This window comes from Mesocricetus auratus, unplaced genomic scaffold, assembly GCF_017639785.1.
Source record: "Mesocricetus auratus isolate SY011 unplaced genomic scaffold, BCM_Maur_2.0 Super-Scaffold_100707, whole genome shotgun sequence".
Lineage (NCBI taxonomy): Eukaryota > Metazoa > Chordata > Mammalia > Rodentia > Cricetidae > Mesocricetus > Mesocricetus auratus.
The window spans coordinates 10158331-10183893 of NW_024429269.1; the positions used below are offsets into that span (position 1 = coordinate 10158331).

At 45.0% G+C, this 25563-nt stretch overlaps 1 protein-coding gene across 1 annotated transcript in view; it reads right to left on the reverse strand.

The window, feature by feature from the left end:
• Fgf9 (fibroblast growth factor 9) overlaps positions 1 to 25563 on the reverse strand; it is a 41834-nt gene that overhangs the window by 14644 nt on the left and 1627 nt on the right. The window contains exon 2 of the mRNA XM_005075300.4: positions 16669 to 16772. Coding sequence (XP_005075357.1) covers positions 16669 to 16772 — 104 coding nt within the window. The remainder of the gene's footprint in view (positions 1 to 16668; positions 16773 to 25563) is intronic.

The window sequence follows — 25563 nt, forward strand, 5'->3', positions numbered from 1 at the left end:
TGCTGGGAAGACCAGGGGTGGGGACACCAGGAGATGCAGAGGAAGCATCATGGAAAATGCTGGAGAGTAAAGGTAACGGAGCCATGTAAAAGAATGTAGATTAAAGATATGTGATAATTAAAATTATAAGAGCTAGCTAGAAACAAGCCTAAGCTATGGGTCAAGCTTTCATAATTAATAATAAGTTCCTGTGTCAATTTTTGTGAGCTGGTGACCCCCCCAAAAAAGGTCTGTCCACAGAGCAAGGTAGCTCATGCCTATAATCCCAGCACTGACGTGTGTTTGAAGCTAACCTGTCTCAAAACAAATAAGCAAGCAAATAAAAAAATAAAAAATTTCAAACAAGTTAAACAGTACTTTAACCCAAAACAGAAATGATTCTGGTAGTTATACTGGTTACTGTGGGAGCCTAGTGAATTTACCAACATGGAAATATATTTTTAATGGCAAAGAAGATTACAAAGTAAACGAAATTCCTAATGAAAGAAATTTATTTATGTAGACAAAATAATAATAGTTACATATAAGAGTAAACTACTGAGCCAGGTGGTGGTGGCACACGCCTTTAATCCCAGCACTCGGGAGACAGAGGCAGGCGGATCTCTGTGAGTTCGAGGCCAGGCTGGACCGATAGCCTCCCAAACAATACAGAGAAACCCTGTCTCGTAAAAACCAAAAAAAAAAAAAAAAAAAAAAAGAGTAAACTACTGGGCAAGGGAGGTGACTGGGTTGGTAAATGTAAGCATGAGGACCCAAGTTCAGTCCCCAGCATCCATGTGATAGCCAGGCATGGCACACACCTAGAACCCTAGCACTGGAAAGGCAGGAACAGAAGGATCCCTGAGGCTTGCTGGGTAGCTGGTCTAGTCAATCAGTGAGCACCAAGCTCAGTGTACATTAATAAACTAACATTATTCTTTAAAATTGCTTTTTAGATAATCTTTAAACATGGGTGCTATGGATGACATTTGAAGAATAATTTGACTAAGTCATGAGTCTTAACTTCAGAATTCAGCTTTCTTGAAACACCAGGCATCGTGCCTCCCATGCATCAAGGATCATCAGAGGCACAGACACAGCACTGTCGCATGGGTTCTTGAGGGACACCAGGGAACCAGTGCTAAGCTGGTCATATCACAGGCATTGTCTCCTCCCAAGGTCACAACAGTGCTCTGGAGCCACTATCATCAGCTCTTGTCACAGGCTTCAGCTCAGAAATGGGCAGTCAACAGTTGCTGAGCAGGGAGGGAGTCATTTTCTCTAGGAGTATAACCTCTGGGAAGAGGTCATGCTCCCGTAAATAATGTCCCATCCATGCTCTAACTCTATTAGATAGAGTTTAATGCAACTAACTCTATTAAACTGGGGGGGTCAACCATGGGCATAGGAAGACTTTCTGGGGAAAAGGGTTCAACAGAGTGGAAGGGGAACAAGGGAGGATGATGGGGTAAATATGATCAAATACATTATATGCATACATGAAACTGTCAAAGACTGGATGGATGGATGGATGGATGGATGGATGGATGGATGGATGGATGGATGGATGGATGGATGGGTGGGTGGGTGGGTGGGTGGGTGGGTGGGTGGGTGGGTGGGTGGGTGGATGGATGGATGGGTGGGTGGATGGATGGATGGGTGGGTGGGTGGATGGGTGGGTGGGTGGATGGATGGGTGGGTGGGTGGGTGGATGGGTGGGTGGGTGGGTGGTTGGGTGGATGGGTGGGTGGGTGGATGGATGGGTGGATGGATGGGTGGATGGGTGGATGGGTGGGTGGGTGGATGGGTGGGTGGGTGGATGGATGGGTGGGTGGGTAGGTGGATGGGTGGATGGGTGGGTGGGTGGATGGATGGGTGGGTGGGTGGGTGGGTGGATGGGTGGGTGGGTGGGTGGGTGGATGGGTGGGTGGGTGGGTGGGTGGATGGATGGGTGGGTGGGTGGGTGGGTGGATGGGTGGGTGGGTGGGTGGGTGGATGGATGGGTGGGTGGGTGGGTGGGTGGATGGGTGGGTGGATGCTAGAACATGAGCCGTATTTGCACAGTTGGTGAGCAGCACAACTAACACTCTATGTCTTAGACTCCCACTCCTCCATGCTTAACATCCATGAAGCAAAGACAAGAACCTCCCACAAAGCACAACAAATAGAAAGCAGTTTGAAAGACAGAAAGAAAAAGATACAAGATAACGTAACTGGGATACAGTATCTGAAACACTGTAACGTGGGAAATGAAAGAATAGTGGGAACAGGAAGAAAGAGGTGGGGGGACCAGAAAGAAGGTAGGAGAATGAAGAGAAACTCTCTTCAGGTGGCTGTGGGTGGCATAAGAAAGGCCAATGCCAAAGGGCAGCCAGGCAGGCCACAGTCACCTGGCACTCCGTGAGGCAATCACATTATGCACCACGAGGAGGGACGTCCTTGCAATGACCTTGGCCAGCCAGTTCTTTGAATGCTGTACTGAGTTTCCAGCACTTCCTTACAAAGGACACACAAACTTCAGTGGATATTTCAATGAGTAACTTTTTAAAAACTGATTAAGAGGGAATCAACTGCTGTCTGGATTTTAAGCACTTACAGAAAGTAAAAAAGTTGATAGCTCTGACAGTGCCCTTTCCAGTTAACACCATAACCTTGCAAACCTGGGGAAGTCCTTCCACAGCAAGGGCTGTCAAGAATGCAGGCTCTTTTTTTCTCTCTCTCAGTAGGTTGTCACAGTGCCCCTGAGGCACACCAGGCCAACAGGCTGACAAATGATGTTTCCTCACAACTTCAAGGTGGTTCCTGTGGAGTCACAGCCGGACATGCAACCCAGCACTTCAGAGGCCGCCCAGGGGAATGGCTCCCACTTGACTCCAGTGGAGTTAGTTTTTTTCGAGGCTTGAAGGCATCTCCTAGATGGGTCACAGGATCACACAGAAGCAACATCCTTCAAGTAGCTATGATGCTGACAGGGGAGGACCCTCCAAAAGTCAACACAGAAGCCTCTCGAATCAGCTGACATAAGCAGAGAGAGGAATCAGGGCACAGTTGGCAGCCACTCTTTCCAAGTATTACATCTAAGTCCCTTTGCTTCTGCAAGGAACACCTGCCCATTTCTCTCAAACTCCTCTGCCACATCTCCTACAGCTAAGCTTCCTCCTGCAAAATCCCAAGAGCCTTTATATCTAATTGCGTTAGAACATTGATTATACCAAGCCATGGTTCTTTCTGTTTCTGTTACAGTTTTGTTTAGTTACTTTGTGAGCCGGGGCATGAGGGACACACGTGCCATGGCATGGATATGGAGGTCAAAGAGCAACTTGTGGGAGTCAGTTCTCTCCTATCCTGTGGGCTCCGGGGATCAAATTCAGCCCGCAAGGCTTTGCAACAAGTGCCTCTCCCAGCTGACCCATCTCACCAGCCCAGATAACTCTTGGTTTACATGTCTGGTTCCTGAGCTGAGCTGTAGGTTCCTCCTGTCACCCACACAGCAAGTGCAAATATGGCCTCACCCGTGCATCCAGCCAGTGCCCAGTCCTCACGGGAGCTAGAGTTTGTAAGGTCTCCCAGAACCACTGCTCTGGGGGAAGCAGAGGGTAAGGTTCCCATGAGTCCCCTGCCACAGCACTTTTGAAAACCTACCAACACATCTCATGTGTGTTTCTATTTAAAGGCACTTACTTAATGTACACTGCAGCTTCCTGACCACCTGACCCACAGTCAACGTCACCAAAATCAAGCCTCAAGGAATCTTCTCTGAAACACAAGTTTGCTTCACAGAATGCATCACACACACCCTCTGGGGCCGCTATCAGCACTAGGCAGCCCTTCAGCGCTCACTAAGGACATTTTATGCGGCAGAACCATCAACGAAAGGACAGAATAAGACAATGTGCAGCACTACAAACAGACGCCCTGCAAGTGACTGAAACCATGGCTCCCTTTCAGACTCTACCACTTGCCAGACACTACCTGAGACTGAGCTGTGAACTGCATCCCACCTGCCCGTGGTTATCACTGCAATGGCAATGATGTTAAAAAAAGAAAAAAAGCAACAAGTGTTGGTGAGGATGGACAGATTGGGTTCTTCCAACACTGCCTGTGAATGCGACAAGATGCAACTGTCGTGGAATATTACTTTAACTATGTAAAGATGGTTACATTTGTTTATGTCGTGGAATATTACTTTAACTATGTAAAGATTGCTACATTTGTTTATGTTGTGGGATATTGGCTTTAACTATGTAAAGATGTGTTACATTTGTTTAAAAAAAAAAAAGATGCCCTGAAGAGAGGCCTGTGGCAAGAAGGCAGGGCTTGACCTTTGACCTCAGCTGGGAATGTGAGTATGTGGGAGACTCATTCTTTCTCCTTCTTCTCTGCACATGGCCTACAAACAAGCATGAACGTGAGACAAATGTAGATTTGTGGGTTGTAAGCAAAATTTAGCAATTATGCCAATTCCACTGAAGTAGCAGGCATGTGTCAGCTGTGGTAGGCTGTCAATAATGTTTACTGAGTGTTGAAAGAAAACTGTGAGTGTGAGAAAGGGTATCCAAATGTGTGTGGCCAAGCTTTGCATAAGAGTGTGTGAGTGAAAGGGAGAGCATGTGAATGAATGAGTGTGTGAGTGTGTGAGTGACTGGGTGAGTGGGTGAGTGTGTGTGTGAGTGAGTGTGTGAGTGAGTGTGTGAGTGAGTGAGTGTGTGAGTCTGTGTGTGACTGAGTGAGTGTGTGTGACTGAGTGAGTGTGTGAGTGAGTGTGTGAGTACTGGGTGAGTGGATAGTGAGTGAGTGAGTGAGTGTGTGTGTGAGTGACTGGGTGAGTGGATGAGTGAGTGAGTGAGTGAGTGTGTGTGAGTGTGTGTGTGACTGAGTGAGTGTGTGTGTGACTGAGTGAGTGGGTGAGTGAGTGTATGTATGAGTGACTGAGTGTGTGTGTGAGTGAGTGAGTGTGTGTGAGCGAGTGACTGGGTGAATGTGTGAGTGAGAGAGTGAGTGTGTGAGTGAGTGAGTGGGTGAGTGTGTGAGTGAGTGGCTGGGTGAGTGTGTGAGTGAGAGAGTGAGTGTGTGAGTGAGTGTGTGAGTACTGGGTGAGTGGATAGTGAGTGAGTGAGTAAGTGTGTGAGTGACTGAGTGAGTGTGTGAGTGAGTGTGTGAGCGTGTGTGTGAGTGTGTGTGTGTGAGTGAGTGAGTGAGTGTGTGAGTGAGTGAGTGTGTGAGTGAGTGTGTGACTGGGTGAGTGGGTGACTGAGTGAGTGGGTGAGTGAGTGTATGTGTGAGTGAGTGAGTAGGTGAGTGAGTGTCTGAGTGTGAGTGTGTGAGTGTGAGTGAGTGTGTGAGTGAGTGTCTGAGTGTGAGTGAGTGAGTGAGTGAGTGAGTGGGTGAGTGGGTGAGTGTGTGACTAGGAGAAGGAATATAAGGACTTTGAATGCAATGTCCTACTCACTTGCACACTCAGTCAATCCATGAGTAACAGACTGAGCCCTAACCCTGAACCACACTGTCCCACCGCATCCAGAACTATGAAGGATGTCCTGTGGTTCAAAAGCGATTTAAGAAACAGGCTCCAACCACAGAGTAGTTTGGGTCTAACGGGAAACAGTGCTGAGATGGGGATGAGGGAGCGTATGGATTTATAAGGAAAGCGGAGGGAGAAAAGCAGAAGACACAAAGGCCACAGGCCTGTTTCTACCATCCCTAACCCTGCTGTATTCTGCTTGTACATCCCAACTCACACACTCATTGGGCTTTCCCTGTATACACCAAAACCCAGGACTGAGGGAAGCAGGAGGCAGCCAGGAAATCACAGGAATGAAACACCCTGTGTGTAGACCCACTATGCTTTACAAATGTATACAGGAACTACCCAGAAACCAATTCCTTTTTGTTTTTTGTTTGTTTGTTTGTTTTGGGTTTTTGAGACAGGGTTTCTCTGTGTAGCCTTGGCTGTCCTGGAACTTACTCTGTACATAGGCCAGGCTGGTCTCGAACTCACTAGATCCACCTGCCTCTGCCTCCTGAGTGCTGGAATTAAAGGTGTGCGCCACTGCCCAGCAACCAGTTTATTTTTAATTCCTAGGGATTGTCATCAAATGCAGTCTTTCAATCAAAAAACACTTACAGACAGAATCACTATAAAGTTCCCTAACAGGAACTATCCAGAAAAGACTCTTGCATCCAAATATTGTGTCAACTCTTTTAGTTCCAAATAGCTACTTAGAAATTAAATACCAAGAAGGGGAGATCATGCAGGAAGGTAGGGAGAAAGATGGGATAAGAGAAAAAATTTGTTCAGTAATATGTCTAAGTTTTCTGCATTTCTTTTCTTAGCTTAAAAGCTCATCTATTTGTATTGCTAAGTAGCCTTCTGTTACCTAGAAGTACCAGAGCATTCTCAGGCTACTCCAAAGCTTGCTTATCCACTTATCTGCTAACGTATATCTTAGTTGCTTCCAAGAAAGGAAAATGATGAATAAAACTACTATAAACAAAAAGAAAAAGGAAGAGAGATTTGGAATCTCACTGGAAACACATTCATCTAATATTTAATTAGATACCAACTGCATTCAAGATTTTAAGTATTGGCAGGAACTTGGGACACTACAGTACCTAGGTGACTGACTTCCCAGAACTTTGGTTTAGGCAGTGACAGCTTTATCAAGATTCCCAAACCCACTCTCTTAGGCCTTCCCCATCTAGCATCTGTCAGGGCAGGGAGCAGAGGAACTCTGCAGATGGGACCATATGGAACAGGAAATGGCAGTGAAACAGAAGGTAGGTAGAGGCAGCAGTCAGGCCGGGTATGGAAGAGCACCTCTCCCTGGAAGGCTCCTGAGCCTGTAGAAAAGCCACTCCTTAGCCTGTTCCCTGGATCCAGAGTCACTGTCCTCCAACCTTTCAGAAGCAGCTCAGGATTAAGTCTGTCCCCACCTGGGATGTGGCTTGGTGGCAGAGCACTTGCCTAGCATGGCTGGAGGCAGCAGTCAGTCTCCAGTGGCACAAACGGAAGAAAACCCTTCGCAGTGCTTGGGAAAGCCCCAGGCCAGGTGCACCTGCTCAGCAGCAAGGGGACATGTCTTCAGCGTACCTCAGTCAAGTGGCTACTCTGCCCTGCTCAATAATATCACCCTAACTAAAACTAAATCCCAAAACTACAAGATCAAAAGATGATTTTTCAGCACCTCAAGGCCAGAAGTCTGGTCGCAAAAGAAACATGAGTCATGAAATAAAAACTTGATACTAGAAAAACATTCCTCCAAGGTCCTACCTGTGGGAGGAGTATTACAACCTTCCTTTACCATGTGGCTATCTCTGGCTAAAATAGCTTTCAGTCAGAAAAACAATGGTCATAGTTTTTGAGACAGGGTCTCAAGTAGCCCAAGCCATCCTTTAACTCTGCTTAGATACCAAAAATGACTTAGAACTCCTACCTTCTATGTACTGGAATAACAAGCAGGTACCACCACAATCCACTTATGAGGTGCTAGGGATTGAACCCAGGGTATTGTACATATCTAGCAAACATCCCCATAAATGCACACTCCTAACATTATTGTGAGATGAGATTTCCTGATTTACCTGATCTGTCACTTGCTATCTTGGGTGATCTTAAGTCAGCAATCCATTAAAACCTTACTCCTCAGCTCTGAAATAAGAACACTGTGAACTAAAATGATCTTCCAAAGTAATGCCCTTCATCAGCTAAGAATTATTACTAAGCCTTTTGAAAACTGACCATACTTGTGAACCATGAGATAATGCTTCATTACTACAAACATCAGCTGAGAGCCACCCCCTCCCCAAGCATGCCCGATACCTGTTCATCATTCAAGAAATGAACCTCTTCATTTCCTTCCTATGAACTGCATTCTTTGAAGATTCTGAATGGAACATGTCTGAACATTTCCCATCAAAGGAATTTGGAACAAACCACCAGAAAAACAAATCAGTAGATTCAGTGACACCTTGCCATTTTGTTAGGCTATACAATTCCATGAACATAAAAGACTAACCTGCTTGTTCAAAAGTTGTCAAGTATAGGAAGTGTCCAACACTGTCCTACATGATCTGACCTTTCCTCTAGCCAGCCCTCCATATCTGCAGCCACACAGGCGGGAAGATCTCAAGAGACAAGCTCTAGAAGGTCTGCTGGTTCTTCATTTCAGTGAAGGGGAAGGAGAGTACTCGGTGCCCTTGCACTGACCTCATAACCATCCATGAAGACAGTCCCCCTTCCAGCCCTGTGGGCCCTGCATCTCTTCATGTCACCAACCACAGAACAAAAACAGGCAGGGGGGAAACATTCTGTGTACTGACCTCAAACAGGCACTTTTCTTGTCATTATTCCTTAAACAATAATAGCATATCACCTATTTCCATAATATGTACACTAGTATTTTTCATAAGTCATCTAGAGATGGCTTAAAATTACAATGTATGTAAGTCCTGCTCAAATACTATGCCATTTTATATAAAGGACCTGAACACCCAAGGAATCTGGCATCCAACGAGGGTCCTGGAACCAATCCCCCATGGAAGGGATGGAGGACCGTATTTGGGTCCAAAATGACCTTCAGTACTAAATGGTGCTGTTCCCATGTCAGGACATATAGAAAAGAAAAAAGACTTATTTGGTCCACCATGGTGGGTTTGCTTCAAGTGAACACTAGAGAATGTCACTGAGTCTCACAAAATTCAAACGGGAAGAAGCTGGGAGGAAATCAAGACATCTCCCATCTCCATAACCTCAAGTTAGATAGCAAGGCTGAACCAGGATGACTCATAAGGATTTAGTCACAGTGAGACGACATCACTGAAGTAACATTGGCCATACCATTAACCAAGCATGCCAGTTTGGGTTCAACTGTTCTTACAGGTCAATTTTAACATAAAGATGTCTTAGATAAGCCGGGCGGTGGTGGCGCATGCCTTTAATCCCAGCACTCGGGAGGCAGAGGCAGGCGGATCTCTGTGAGTTTGAGGCTGGGCTGGACCGATAGCCTCCAAAACAGAGAAACCCTGTCTCGAAAAACCAGAAAAAAAAAAGATGTCTTAGATTTCAGTTTTCAAAGAAGTATAAGTATAAGGGGTTCATGCCTTGTTTCATGGTTGTATGTACACATAGTAAAAATAAAGACAATATAGGTTCCTTAGGATCTGAGATATACTCATCCCTCAATACCTAAGTTCCACATCTGTAGTCAAGCAACCACAGATCAAATTTTTAAGCCTGTATCTATACCAAATATATACAAACATTTTTTCTTGTCTCTAAACACAATACGAAAATTATTTCCATAGAATTTTGCATTGTGGTAGATATTATGAACAACTGTACTTGTGTACATTGTAAAACATTGCATCAAATACAATATGGCATCTGAAAATGGCTGAAAGTCTACAGGGGCATGTGGGCAGGTTCGATGCTGGTATTATGCTATTTTATATAAGGAGGCTTGAGCCATTATCAAAGAGTGTCCTAGAAACAAATCATCTAAATGTGGCAATGCGCTTCTTGTTTTTTTGTGGTTTGTTGCTGTTGTTCTTTTTAATAGGAGATTGATCTAGTCCCCAGTTCTGGGACAGATGTGAGCACGGGGTTCCCTACACTGATCCTACAATATGGAAACATCACACAATAAGTTATCTAGCCTATACATCTCTATTCAGAATTAACAAGCCCACCCCACCTGGAATGTATTCAATTAAAAGAACATTTATGTTCATTGAAATCCATAGAACCTTGGTTACAGATTATACAGACTCTAAGAAACGAGAGTCTCACCGTATCCCTGGAAATATAACCAAAGGTACTAGCAAACACCTGTCTCAACAAGTTCCTGTGTGGGGATGCTGTAGGAATGGCCTTGAGGTGCTGGCCTGAGGTTGCAAGAGCTAGGTCTGAGTCCACATTGCACCTACAAATTCTGAACCTCAGAGCAAGTTAGGTACATTCTCTTGATTTTAGTTTGGTACTTAAAAGAGATAGCTTCCCATGGAAAACCTGGATATCATACATGCATCCCCCCCCCCCGCCCCGATGCTCCAGCACACTAGGCTCTGTGTATGAGGCTGGAGCGGGCTGAGAAATTGGGTCAGTGAACATTCACCACATGCCAACGGCATACACTGTGCGTGGCTGAGCCCCTGGGAAACAGAATGCTTATAGACTCTGACTTCAAACTCTTCATCTAGTAAATGACCAGTAAGAATGAAATGTGGGGCCAGATATAAACCAGAAATGCCAGCATTTCTCAGTCTGGTGCTGTCCCCTGGCTCACGGTTGCACGCCCACACTCTGGGGAGGGCTACCTTTTCTACAGGAAAAGACCAAACACTGCCAGGCTTCCTGAAGCAGATCCATTTTTTCACAGCATTCTTTTTAAAGAGACTCTTGTGAGAGTCCGTTATTCTTGATGCTGAATGCAGCTTGATATTAATTAGATAATTTAGATTAAACTCCTAAAAATACTTCTCTGAGCCAGAGCTTTAGTCTCTTTGAGATAAATAAAAATGACAAATGCAAACTAATACTCCTAGTTGTCTAGTCTATGGGGGTGCATGCATGTACATGCATGTAATCTAATGTTCTCTCTAAATGTCAACCAGACAGGATTTTCTGATCTCAAGTGTTATATGCCCTAACCTGTCTTCCCACCCTTTGTTGAGACTTCTAGCCATCCCTCAACATCCACTTTAAATGCTACAGTACACATTTCCAAAGTAGTTCTTTAAACACTCCCCAGTGGCTCCAAGACATTTGAGCAGTCTTCAATTACAGCAAATCTCACATTGCACCAAACTATTTACAAAGATGTTTCTCCTGACAGATTGTGAGAGCCGTTCATGGTTGTGCACATTATCCCAGGGCTAGACACCAAGTTGACATGAATGTCTATGAAGACATGAATGAAAAGGGCACACATAAATTGAGAATTAAGCACAATATCCAAACCATAGCCAGAGTGAGAATTATTTAAATTCCCCTTTTAATTGAATTGTGATGCATTAGCAATACAGTTTTTCTGGTTTCTACATTATCATAATAGCATCCTTTCTGCTTTTCTAAGAAGTTTCACCCATTCATGTCTGTCTCCTTTAATCTAGCCCTAGGGTGAGAAAGAGAGGCGGGGAGGAAAAGGGCAATTAACCCCCAAATACAAAAGTACATCACCACATGTCACAGTAATTTGTTTAACAAAAGTGACTCCTGTTTCTCAAACCTATTCACTGTCTTTCATGAGGATACCCATCTTTTCAAAGCTTTTCTAACAACACCCTCACCTGTTTCGTTTCTTTCCTTCTTTGAGTCTGAATAAGCTGTTTTGGTCCCTTCTCATTCCCATGGCCACAGGGGTCAGAATAGCCACAAAACCCTAATGGAAACCATGAGAGGGCCCAAAGGGAGCAGGGCTCTAACCCTCACTTCCAAGTCTCCCATATGAGGTACAGACCAAAGGGAAAACCCTACTGCCCAGGGAGGTTTCCTCCCAGCTCTACCCAGTGGAGGAGAAAAGATCTTGCTGAACAAACATTTTTTGCGGGGAAAGAAAGCATCAGAGGCAAGAGAAAGGCCTGGGAAGTACAGACCCCAGGAATTTGGAAGTCCATCTAGACAGCAAGCCTCGGCCCAAGCGCCCAGTTCATGCTCTTCTTCTTAGAGAAGAGGCAAACAAGAGCCAGAGGCGCTCAGGAGCAGAGGCAGAATGGGGAGCCCGGCCATGCCTTTGCTCCAGCCACAGCTGCATCCCCTGTGGGCTATATACACCAGGGACAACACAGGCACTGTCCAATGAGGCATGGAAATGAGAAAAAGTTTCCTCTTACAGCTAGACTCCTGAGCACATGCTGACCATACAGGTGGAGATACAACATGATCTACACCTGCACAGCTTATAGGAGACTCAGAAACCAATCATGATGCTACTCATCTCATTCTGAGAAGCATTTGCTGGGCACCACCCACTTCAAGGGCTGTGAAATAGGTAACATGACGAAGTAAAATGTGGGGTGTTTCCGTCCTTTGGATCCACTATAGGAAACACACTGAACCATCCTACAAGTTGTTCTGTTGCTGTGTAATGATGGAATTATAAACTAGTATTGTTGAGGCTTCTAGGAAAACCAAGACATCCCAACTAGATTAAGCAGAACCATGATTGGGAGTGTGAGGAAGGATTTACATAGGAGATAATATTTCCACTGGACCTTAATTCAAGAGTGCTATTTCATCAAATGGAGGTGAGAAAAAGGTATCCCAGAGAGGAATTAACTTGCCCACAAGCACAAGTGACACTTCATGACACATCTGAGGAACAGTGAAGAGATTCAAATGACATGCAGAAATCGATACAAAAGATGGCACCACAGATGCAGAACTAGGCAAAGTACTCAGTAAAGAATGCAGGAAGCTACACAGCCAAGGGCAGCAGGCTTCTAAGCAAGCCCTGGAGATATCTCAGTGAAGTGACCCTTAGATCAAGGTGCTGAAGGTAATTCTGCCATCACTGTGGAGAAGGGTTTGATGCCGGGAGGTGCTGGAGCAGGGGAACATCTAAAAGCCTGCTTCTGCAGAGAGATTGCAACATGCCAACGCATTAGCACCCTGTCCTAAGGACAATCTCCAAACCTGAAGATACTTGACCCAGGAGATGGTATGTGTCCCTTGCTTTTTCCTCACTGGGATTCATAATTGGGACTGACAGCTGACTGGGGCCACAGGGAAGGTGGGTAGAAGTCGACTATTTAGTTTGTTTAGATTTTTGTTGTGGTTCTTGTTGTTTTAAGACAGCGTCTCACTGTGTAGCCCTGTCTAGCCTGGAACTGTAAACCTCAAACTCACAGCTTGAGTGCTGGTATTAAAGGCATGTGCTGTCACACCCAGCTAGTGCTTGGGGTTTGTTTTGGTTGGTTTTGGTTTTATGGTTTTATGTTTTGGGGACTGTTTGTTTGTTTGTTTTTAATAAAAGAAAGTGTTTAATTGGGCTTCTAGCTCCAGAAGGTTTAGGGTCCATGATGGTGAACTAAAGATATCTGGGCAGGAACAGCTGAGAATTTACAACTCAAGCAATACAACCTGACTATGTAGAACAGGTTAGCCTCCAATTTGCAGCAACCCACCTGCCTCACCCTTCTTCCTGCTGGGATGATAGGCATATCTTCTAACCACATACTGTACATTTGCAAAAAGCCCTAGAGGATGTAGCAGGGATCAACAGAGCTTTAACCATCTGGGCTCAACTTCCTGCAATATTGTCCTGGCCATTTTAGGGGTCAACATTCATTTTACTTCCCAGCCTGTTCCAGGTACTGGGCTAGCACTGGGGTGCATAAGGCAAGGAGATAACCACAATGAGGGAGAAATGACTCCAGAGAGAGAGAGAGAGAGAGAGAGAGAGAGAGAGAGAGAGAGAGAGAGAAACAGAGAGACAGACAGAGACAGAGACAGAGAGAGAGACAGAGAGAGAGAGACAGAGAGAAATGACTCCAGAAGTCACTGCAAACATCCAGATGAGAAAAGCTCAATCTAGTGCAAAATCCTGCAGACAACACTGCTGAACATGGAGTTATATGTGCTCTCCTTGTCAGCCAATGAACCTCAGTGGTATGAATCATACTGGCCATGCCATCTGACAGTCTAGTCATTGGTCAGCTGGGGAGAACATTCCAAAGGGACATGCAAGGCAATCCTTGGAGCGAGGATCAAATGGTAGGCCTAGACATGAATTAATTCAATCACTACATTCTGCAAAAACACCTACTGGATGCATATTTTATGTTAGGGTACAAATGAACTATAATTTCTATTCACAACCTAAAATAACTTAAAATTTATATCTTGAGATGAATACTCATTGAAAACCACAAGCTACCTTTTTAGGTATGAATTTGTGCTCAGAGAAGTCTGGAGACAGTTGTGTCAACACAGTCCCTGACGGGTGTTGTGTTTTGTGCCTATAATCTCAGCACTCAGGAAGACAATGCAGGATGGTCGTGTGGTTCAAGGTTATCCTGGACTACATAATGAGACAAATGTCTCCAAATAAGTAAATAACAATAAAGAAATAAACAAATCTATAGTTCCTTCAACCCACTTAAGGGCAGAATTTCTGTTCTATACACAAAAAATGCACTGTATTGTATTCAACTGGGATAGACTTAATTAAATCCACTTACATGTCTAAAATAAAAAAGATCATGTCAAATGGAGGATATCATTTTTTATTTTAAATTTTTTTTATTTTTTGAGAGGGTTCCTCTGTGTAACAGCCCTAGGTATCCTGGAACTTGCTCTGTAGACCAGGCTGGCCTCAAACTCAGAGATCCACCTGCCTCTGCCTCCCAAGTGCTGGGATTAAAGGTGTGTGTCACCACCACCTGGCTATTTTAAACTTTTTATATTTACATCTTACATATATATCTTTGCACTTTAAAGTACTAGTAAAATTTGTTCAGGAGATGAATTTCAAAATCTAAATTAAATTCTATATCTAACAAATATTTTCAAATAATTAATTTTATTTCTCAAGAAGCACTTCTAAAAAGTAATCAAATATCTAAACCAATTAACCTATAGTGGAAAATTCTTCCAAAATAGAAAAATCACATCCTATGACATTAAAAATAGTGTGCTATCAGGAGCCAAGATATGGAACCAGCCTCACCAACACATGTATGGACAAGGAAAATGAGACACACATTCATAATGTAGTTTTATTTAGCTATAAAAAAATTGATGTGTCATTTCCAGGAAAATATATGAACCTGAAAATAATGCTAAGCAAAATAAGCCAAGCTTAGACAAAGATCATATTTTCTCATACACAGAACAAAAAGTCGTGTGTGTATATGTATGTGTGTATATGTGTGTGAGTGCATGTGTGTATGTGTTGTATACATGCATGTGTGTATGTATGCATGTGCTGTGTGCATGCCTGCATGTGTGCATGTGTGTGCACATATGTGTGTGTACATGTGTATATATTGTGTGCATGCATGAGTGTATGTGTATGTATGTGCATGATGCATGCATGGGCGTGTGTGTGTGTGTGTGTGTTCGAGTGTGTGGGTGATGTATGTCATGAAGCTAGAAGAGATCTAAAGGGAAAGAGATAATGTAAAAGGATAAATAACATATACTTTATCTTACATATGGAATCTAGATTTAACAGTATTTATTATGCACACATATGTGTATGGCAGGAGAACTACATGAGGGAAGAGAAGGAATGAGAGGGAAGAGGAGAGACAAGGAAGGGTAGCAGGAAACAAGCAAAGCTTAACACATGTATAAATAATGAGACATTCCTTTGTACACTAAAAAATTGATTTAAAAAACTTTTAAATGTGTAATATATTCAAATTACACAGGACATAATCTTGTCATTTGCAGTACTGTGGTAGACGTTTCACTATGTGTGTGTACATTTGTTAAGACAGGTTATCTAAGGTGGTAGAGCCATGGTACTGCGGCTACGTTTCACTATGTGTGTGTACATTTGTTAAGACAGGTTATCTAAGGTGGTAGAGCCATGGTACTGCGGCTAAGGGCACGTGCTGGTTCTGTCCCTGGCATCCACACAGTGCTTCACGACTCTCTGTAACTCTAGTTCCAGGGGACCTGATGCCCTTTTCAGACCTCTGAAGGCACTGCATGCATATCGTGTACTACACAGATGCAGACAAAACATCTATATAAAAAAGAAAAAAATCTAAAAAACAAAATGCGAATATGGATAAAGAAGTGTGTCTAGAAAAAGGCTGTCTTTCAGTTACATCAGAACTTTTCCTACTCTGAGCTTCCTCTAAATTTCAATCCTTTGTAAGCACTAATTCAAAGTGTCATAGTTCAAGTAACTTGAATTAAATGATCATTTGACCACCAGCAATTACAATGAAAACTTTACTGTTGAACTCTAGTTCCCCATGGTAAGTATAACCCATTCACAATATTCCTGTGTTCAGGAAAATACTAAATCCCAACTGTGTTCCATGCACTGTGATGTGCTCCTATGCAAGGAGAGCTGAGCGTCAGATGCCTGAGGGTAAAACTAACCACCTTCTTGTGGAGCAGAATTAGGGACTTGGTGTCACTCACAGCTATACCCCAGGCTCACACACAGTTCCCAACACCTGGCAGATTACAGCAAACACTCCATCAGGACCTTACTAGCTAGAGTAAGGATGGAAAGTGAGACTGGGGGAAAGAAATTCATAATGCTTGCAAATAATTATAATGCTACTGGATCCTAGCCACATACAGGACTCTCCAGCAATAATTTCTACCTCCATCTCTCCTACATAATGAAACTCTTATGTTATTCAGAGAAAGGGTTTAGACTATCACTGCATGGCCTATTTCTAGTTTTAATTACAATGCTTGGCAAAGCTTGGGGATCATTTCAATTCATTTCAAAAATAACTCCCCATTCAATACAAGAAGATGGATTTTTCACACTTGTGAATTTTTATTTACTTGATAATGAAGATGGCTTGGCATATAAATAAAGCATTTTCTTGGCAAATTTGATCTAGTGAAGATGCAGAATTGTAATGAAACAGCATGCCTTGGAAAGTAAAACTTCCCATTTGACTTCCAGACTCAGTTTCTCTTCTTAATTAACACAGCAAAAATAGCTCAAATCAAAGGTGGGACACGGAGTTAACAAAGTGTCTGCTGCTACTTACTGATCCATACAGCTCCCCCTTCTCGTTCATACCGAGGTAGAGTCCACTGTCCACGCCACGAATGCTGACCAGGCCAACTGCTATACTGATAAATTCCAGAATGCCTGTGAGATAAACAGCAGACAGAGGAGAGTTAGAGCCCAGAGTATGTCCCCAGAGTCATAGCATTCCCAGGGGCTCCAGAGAGGAAACTGGGCTTAGCTTCCAACTTAAAACACTTCATACAAGTTAAGACTTCTGCTCTAAAAAACTGACGCTCCAACTAAATTCTATCTTATCAACTGCAGACACTAAATTATCATGTGGGGGCATGACTTACATAATAACTAACATGGTTTAAAAACTCTTACAATTAATAACTACATAAACATTCAAAATGAAAAGTCTGATGAAAACAATGTACTGAGATAAGAATAAACTCGGAGGTAAAATGACATATTTTCATTTTATGTATGTGAAAGTAAATATTTATATATTGTTATCTTGAATTTATACTTACCATGCTCTGGGACTGAGAAAAAGAAATTGTGTGTGTGTGTGTGTGTGTGTAAGTATATATGTGAATATGTACATGCATATGTATATATACACAAATAATTTTTTAAGATTCTATTCAAAGAACAGTCTTATGCCTCTAAAAATAATAGTGTGGGGTGCTAATTAAAGCTTTCACTGGATAATACAAAGACTTATCTAACTCTCAATTGAGCTCCACTTGAAAAACTGAAGTACCAAACACACACACACACCCACACACACACACACACACACACCTCAAATACCTCTACTTAAAAGAGTATTGATTCTTTTTCTGTTATTGTCTAGACCTCAAAGAAATAGTTATACAACTAAAATAGCCTAATATTCTGGAAGGAAAAATACTGTTTTTTTAAAAAATTGCTCCCGATTAAAATAGGCACGGAATACTCTATCCCCAAAGTAAATCAATATAATGATCTTGTTCACTTCCTTCTTTCGCTCTGCTTACCTCACTAAAAATAACACCACCTAAGCTGGGCATCAGTCCAGAATTTTATGGCCACCCAACAGCAGCTCCAGTCTCCCTGAGTCTACTGTTGCTTTAAGATGCTCTTCCCACAAGACACACAGATGCTGCTAATCATCTCTGTACTTGGCCATGCTCCCACTTTAGCTATAAATTAAAGTACTACACTTTGTGTAGCTCTTGTATCAGTATATACCAAGTAATGAGCTCTTATTTTGAAGACATCTTCAATTATTGACAAACTGTACTTACATCTAAGAGTGTAGAAGAAGGAGGGGGGAAAGCCTATGGAAACAGTAGTGTGTGTGTGTGTGTGTGTGTGTGTGTGTGCAAATATACATGAAGAAAATGTGTGTGGCATATATGTGTGTGTATATAAATATATAAAGTGTGTGTGTGTGTGTGTGTGTGGGCACGCGCGCACGCACGCACCCAAACACGCAAACACATGCTAAAGTCAGTCTCCTGTGACTAATGAAAAAGCACTTATATGGTTTTTAAGCAATTAATTTTCCATTTCTTGCAGACTAGACTGGGCTGTCATCAAATGCAGCCCCTAAATCAATAAATCTAATGAAGTAAAGGATTAAGTCCGAAGGAAACTCAGTTTCAAGGGAATCTGCCCTCATAGACACAGTTTCACTCATTCTTGCAGACTTACAAAATGTTACAAAGAGCCTCATGTTTATGGCTTACAGAATATCTGCCCGCTTTTTAAAAACGTATTCTAATGTGAGAGCGTGAATGATAAAGAACAAAACTACAGGGTCCATCTGAACTACTAACCGGCAACTTTGATGGAACACCCACCTGACAGCCAGTGTGTGACTGGTTTTCCCTCCTTCACAGAGCAAATGAGAAGGTTAAAGGCAGTATCTCCTGGAGATTCACTGCATAGGAGGTATATTTCCCTTCTGATGTAGTCATTTCATTTCATGGTATTATTCCTAACTCTTATGACTCAAAATAATCAAAACTGGGACACTTTGTCATTATTACGGGCCACCTAGACAAGACTCTTCTTGGTACCAAAAAGTACACCCTACTGAAGGTCATAGAAACCCTGAAATCAGCATAAGGACTTACTTTCACTGTAAAATGAAAAACAGGAGACAGCTCATCCACATTGAGGTCTGTGCAGTTTAATTTACTAGATCAATAATGAAAGGGTTAACCATAAAACTAAAATCTGTTCGTGTCCTCTGAGAGGCCACGTGATGATCTATTTCCTCTCTACACATGAGACAGCTCTGAGAATGAAAAACCCACCAACAGTTCTACCTGGTCCAATAAGAATATGAGTTCACAAAACCACCTGACTGGCTGGTCTGAAAAAAAAAAAACAGGAATGACAGTAATGGCCACAACAGGGGTCATGTAACAGCCAGAATGCTGAAGCACAAGAGGCCTTCTCTTCTCCAGTCTGTAGAACAATCCTAGGCGCTGCAATGTCTTCAGCCCCAATGCATAATAGGACAACTGAAATTTCAGTCATCCATGCCAATCAGAACGTAAGGCCTGCTTTCTTCAGTATTCCACACACTGCACAGTTGAATCTTGCCTTTCATACCTTAACTTCTGAGACTATTGCTATATAACATGGGAATGAATATATTAATATATTTATCTTATTTTTTCTAGTTATTAGTAAAATGTCTAAAATCAATATACATTTTCTTATTCTATCAATGAACTATTATTGAGAGACTACATTAACCAAGTACCATACCACTTATTAAATATAAAAATATCACAGAAATATACAGCCTAGGTCCTGTCTCCTGCTTAATAGTGGTCCTTCGTTATCTATGGAGAGACATTCCTTCCATACCTGAAGCCACAGCACCCCAAACACTATTTATACTGTTTTTTTTATATTCATGACAAAATTTAATTTACAAATTAGGACCCCTAAGAGGTTAATAATGAACTAGAACTAGTATAGGATAGTGTAAATACAAAGTGTTTGAAACTTGAACTATTTCTGGAGAAGTCTACTTAACATTTCAGACACATTCAAAAGTGAAGCTAATGAGGGAGGAGGCTACTATAATAGGAAGGACAAATAAACAGAGAACTATGGTAACATTGTGGCACACATAGTGATGTGTAGGGAACAAGTGTATCCAAAGACCAGTGGTTTGTTCAGTTACAGAAAAGCAAGTCAGGGATGCAGCATGAGTTTGGGAGCTCTCCCAACAAGAAACAGGACCCAGTGACCCCAGGTGGAAATATCTCATCACCTCAAACCATCATGCATATCCTTAAGGGAAAGTACCTCAAAAAGAAGCCTAGATTTTTATGGCTTCTTTTTGAGGGTCACCCCCCCTCTTTTATGGGTCTCCCCCCATGGCCCAAAGGCAAGAAAAGCACCCAAATGTGTGAGCCACAGCCCTTCTCCCACACCCAGAAAACACCAATGTGGTACAGTCAGGGAGAGCCAGCAACGTAGTAGCCAGATTCCACCCTATGCAGACCAGGATCTTTATCATTCCTGGTACTACCTTGTCCGCGGTGAACTCCACAACCTCTACCAGATCAACCAAGTCCTCAGTGGGCCAGAGCTGGAGTCAAGCAAGTGCCACCAACTGTCTTCCCAGAGCACTCCTCACACTAATCTGTTTGCCTGTGCACAGCTGTGACCAACATGGACGGCACAGAAGATAGTGACAATCCAGGGTTGTCTACAGATCTACCTGTTCTCGTGGTCAAGGGAAGAAGAAAGGGGGGATAAAAAGGAGGAAAGAGGAAAAAGAGAATAATGTGTTGGCCTAAAACTGACTGGGGCCTATCTCTCCTAGCACACAGAACCTAGATAGCATTGGTTCAGAAAGGCCGCAGTGGGGAATGGTGACTAAGTGGCAAGTAGTGACATTTGTCTACCTTCTTCCACCACAGATAACCATTTCCATAAGGACCCACTCATGGCCTCTTGGAGGCTGATAAGGCCAAAGACAACTGGTCACATACTTCTGAATAGTCTCCCTCTTTGAAGTCTCACTTACCACTAGTTCTGTTCAGTTGTGTCAGTAACCCCAAGTTAGTCCACCCACCTAGAGTCCACTTTGCTGTTCCTCACCTCTAAAGCCAGACATAGGAAATGAGAGAGTTGGCAGACAGAAGCTGTTGCACCTTCAGATCAAACAACAAAAACAGATGAAACCAGTATTTGTCAGCTTCATTGAACACCATAATGAGATGATAAAACCCTCTTACCACACGATTTGGCTGCGGGACACAGAGAAATCAAACTAACCAGGAAACTTCCTCTCTGCTGGCTAGTTTTCATCATGCAGGATGAAAAGTTTCTGCATCCTGATGTAGCAATCCAAATCAGACCAAATCAAACTGAGTTAGAAAAAGCCAGTGTTTAATGGATATAACGCTCCCAGATGGCCATCCAGTACCCCCAGAGAGAAGACCAGAAAAACCATGTGTCTATTTTCTGGGAGGCAGTTTAAGTACCCTGTGGAAGTGGTCCTCAGCATCTCTGGGGGAACGGTTATCATTTGGCAGGCTTTCTGAGATGCAGCAAGGTTTGGAGAGAGACAGGGGAGGGGGCTTGGGTAGAACTTCCAGACTCTTTGGTTATATGGATACCAGAGGCTGGGGTGAAGCTTCCACCATAGCACAGACCACTGGAGAAGAGCTATCAATGGTGTTTACTCTGCATGCTACAATACAGACCTGCCAGGTGAGATGTGCCCATTGGTGATATAGTGGTATAACTATCACATGGGTAACCAACCACTTTCTGATTGGATTTGAGTCACGATCCGTAGGAGAGAATTCATACCTGGTACTGTAAACCTAGTCAAAAGCCTGTGGCTGGCAATCTCACAAGCCCTAGTATAGAATCTTCCACTGTGATTTTGCAAAACGATCATGCTGCCTTCTAAATATTTATCAAGCTGCCTTCTAAATATGTATGTTTATACTCAATGGTCTATGCTTCTCTCAACTTTGTTTTCTAACCAAAGCTTATTTTTGCAATGGGCAGCCATTAATGCAGAGTCATAATTAAAGTTCTTAGAATAAGTGACAATGTGTCCTCAGCCCTAACTGGGACATCTGTATCACCTCCACCTTCTCCAAGGCTCAGAGAGAACCTGGGAAGAAAGGTTAGAAAGAATGAAAGAGACAGAAAACAGGAAGGAGTATTGCGAAATACTGTCTTCTGGACACAGCATGGCTGTTACACTCATAAATTCTTAACAACTGTGACTACCTGCACAAGACTTGCACAAGATCAAGCCAGTCAACATTCCAGCATGGATGGGAAGAGGGCTAATGAGAGCCCACCCCTAGCTGAGGAGCTTTTGGGAGCTTCCAGCTACTAGTGGAGGAAGAGCCATTTTTCTTTAGGGGTGTGGCTACCGGTAGGTTGTCCATGCTACATTAGATAGCCCCACACAATGTGCATACATGGGTCACACTAACTGGACTCAGTGGGATAAGAAGAGGAAGAGGAAGCAGCAGCCAAGACGTTAGGGGACCTGTTGGAGGTATTCAGGGGCAAATGGAGGGGGGAAATAAGGGACAGATATGCTCAGGTTTCGTTGTATATATGCAATTCTCAAAAGACTATAATATGCAACTGCACAGAAGAGTAACCAGTGGTCCCAACTACTCCAGAAACTGAGGCAGAAGGACAGCTTGAGTCACAGAATTCCAGGCCAGCCTGGTGAGCCTGGAGGCTCTGCTGAGAAGAGGTGAGAGAGGAGAGGAAGGCAAGTGAAAAGGACAAAAGAAAAGAAGGGGAGGCGAGGGGTTAAAGACGTGGTCCAGACTTTTCCGAGAAACTTGACACGAGGTCTTCGAAAGTGAAAGGTTAAGCTAGACATGGTGATACTGGACTATAAGATCAGTAGTTCAAGGGCTAGCCTGTGCTTCTTAAGACTCTGTCTCAAAAGTGGGTGAAGGGGGTGGTTAAGTCCCTTCTCTTTCACAACAGCCACGTGGGGCTCCAGAGGGTCCTCATCACAGGGCCTGTACCAGCTGGAACAAAGTTGAGTTCCCTTAGGAAATGGCAGCAGAGTGGATATCCAAGTTCTCTGCTGCAGCAAGCCTAAAGGCAGCCCTTAAAGGGAAGGCTTTCCCCTGGAAGGTACTGGAAAGCAAGGCACAAAGAATTGAATTTTGGTTTTATTTTCTGCAAAAGCCTACAAATAAGTTTTAACTTCCATTTATTAATTTTTTAATCACATCATTATCTTTGTGCCACCATCTGATACAACTCCTTTAACAGAGCAGGCTCACCAGTAGGGGTATCCGCCTCGGGTTCTAATGACCTCTAGAGTCACCACCCCAGCATCAGGAGGTAGGCCTGCTTCAGCTTCCCAGGCCCAGCGTTCACTCTTTCGTTTGCCTACTTAATTTCTGCTCATTGTCTCACAAGACCAGAAAGCCCTTCCAAGGGAAAAACACACTCTTGCTTCCCAGCCCATCACTCAGAGACACGACTCCCAGGTCCCCTCCTCCCAGCTCCCACTACCCCCAAGGTAAAACAAAGGGCTCCTTAAGGTCCCACCTTCAACTCCCCGGTCCGGCTGCAGCCCCTGCGGGGCTGAGACTCCCTCACCCCCAAGTCCCCTTGCCATGGCCTTTCCCCCACCGAGCTTGCCAGCAGCTGCAATCACCTGCGGCGACTCGGGGGCGGCAGAAGGCTTTGGCCCAGCACGTTTCCTTCTGTTCTCTTCCAGGTAGAAAATGCACCTTCTATTTTAATCGAGGTGTAAACCCACCCCACCTACAGCTACTCAGAAACCCCGGGAGAAGACGAAGTCCCCTGGGCGGAGCCAAGGAGGCGCGGAGGCCTGGGCTGCAGAGAGGGGGTGGAAGGTGAAGCCGCGGTGGAGCCGACGCCAGGTGCGCCCCGCAGCCCCTCCGCCCCGCCCGGGCCCGCGCCGCCGGGTCCTAGCGCCGATGTGACACTCTGCGGGCGGGGCTGGGGAGGCAGGGCGCGGAGGCTCCCGGCACACGCACAGCGCTGCAGAGGTTGCTAATATTGGGACCTGCCGCAGCGGCAGCAGCGGGAGACCGCGGCACTGCTGTCACCCCCGGGGCCCGCTTCTCACTGCAACCGGATGAAAGACTTAAATAACCCTCCTTCCCCACCCCCACTGCGCACAACCGCCCACTCAGCTCCATCCAAACGAGGGTGAGTGGCACCGCCAAGAGCCAGGCGCGCCCTTCTCCCTCTACCCCTCACCCACCCACCCACTGCGCCGCAGACACCCGGCCGACCTGCTATACTCGCACCCGGGGTCCCCGGCAAGGTCCGGGTCTTCCGCTTCCCTCCTATCAATACCCTTTTACACACGCGCGCACGCGCGCGCCCACACACACACACACACACACACACACACACACACACACAGTGCGGAACCATAGAGTAGAGATGTCACTTCCTTGGCGACACCTTCTCCAACCTCTAGGATCGAGGCGGGGTAAGGAGATGAGGCTTTTTGTTTGATAGCCTTGGTACCTGCAGTCCTTGTCCGCTGACCCCTGAACGCGCGCGCTCCCTGGCCCTGCATCCTAGCACAGATATCTGCGGTCTCAAGTGTGCGTGGCAAACGTCCTATCTTAAAGGTGACTGCATTTTTAAAAAAGAAAGAAAGAACGCTGTGGGGGGAAGGTACGTGGAGGGGCCCGGAATACAAGAGCCGCCCAGTGACTGGGCCAGTTGTAGAGCGCCCAGGGTTGGGATCTGGAAATTCGCACAATGAAGGTGGCCCTGACTGGTCGCAGAGCCCCTGCAGCCGCGCGCTCCGAGTCCAGCCGGCCTTCTGCTACTGCGAGGCCAGCTCCAGCAGTTAACAATAGCATGCCACCCCCTGCACCGCCTGCGCAGCCCTTTGTCACCCCCACCCCCAACCTCTTCCCCTGCGGCTGTGGCCTCACCAGGCCAGGGGGCCCCCGACCCACCTCCCAGACCCGCACGACTTCTGAAAGAAGGGGGGAGGGACCCTGCGGGAGACCGCGAAGCTCTGTTCCGACCTCTAGTCTGTCCTCAGTCCCCTCCACCAACTCTCCGGCTGCGGTGCGCGCCTCCGACGGTTCCCATACCGCACACCACCACCCCGCTGCCTCGGGCGGCGGCTGTCAGAGCCACCAGACCCGCACTCACACACAAAGAGAAAGCTAAGGGACTGAACACGGGCAAAAAGGAAAAGTCGAACACTCTTCACGCAGCCAGAAGGGTGTCGGCCCCTGTCCTCCCTCCCCTAGACCCAAGCGGTCCCCGCAGCACCGAGGGGCGCACTGGAGCAGGGTGGAAGGGAGGTAGAACCCGAGCGCTCTTAGGACCGCGCGGAGCGAAAGCACCGCGGGGCCGGGGGTTGAGCCCGCACCTGCCAGCTCTGAGCGCGGGAGGACCCGACTCCCGCTGCCCCGAGCATCAGGCGGACTGCCCGGCGCCCTGGAACACTCAATCCCCGCCACCACCCGCCTCCTGCTGCCTGCCTTGCTCAAAATGCTGGGCTCGGTAGCAACCCTTAAGGTGACCAGCTAGACAAGCACTCCAGTAAAGTTTAGTCTTCCCTCCGCGACAGGCCAGCAGCGACGTTTACAAGTCTAGGGTGGTGAGAAGATAGGATTCAAAGGAAAAATAGTGGCGATGAACTATGCTTTCTGCTTTTAACCAACGAGGGGACACAAGTCAATTGGAGAAATTGACTAGGTTCAGCTTTTAACCAACGAGGGGACACAAGTCAATTGGAGAAATTGACTAGGTTCTGCTTTTAACCAACGAGGGGACACAAGTCAATTGGAGAAATTGACTAGGTTCAGTTTTGAGCCCAGCCTCAATAGTGAGCCAAAGGGAAAACCCTGGCCCTCGGGAATCTGAACTATACCCATCCAGGCCTGAACCCTCATCACCTTGG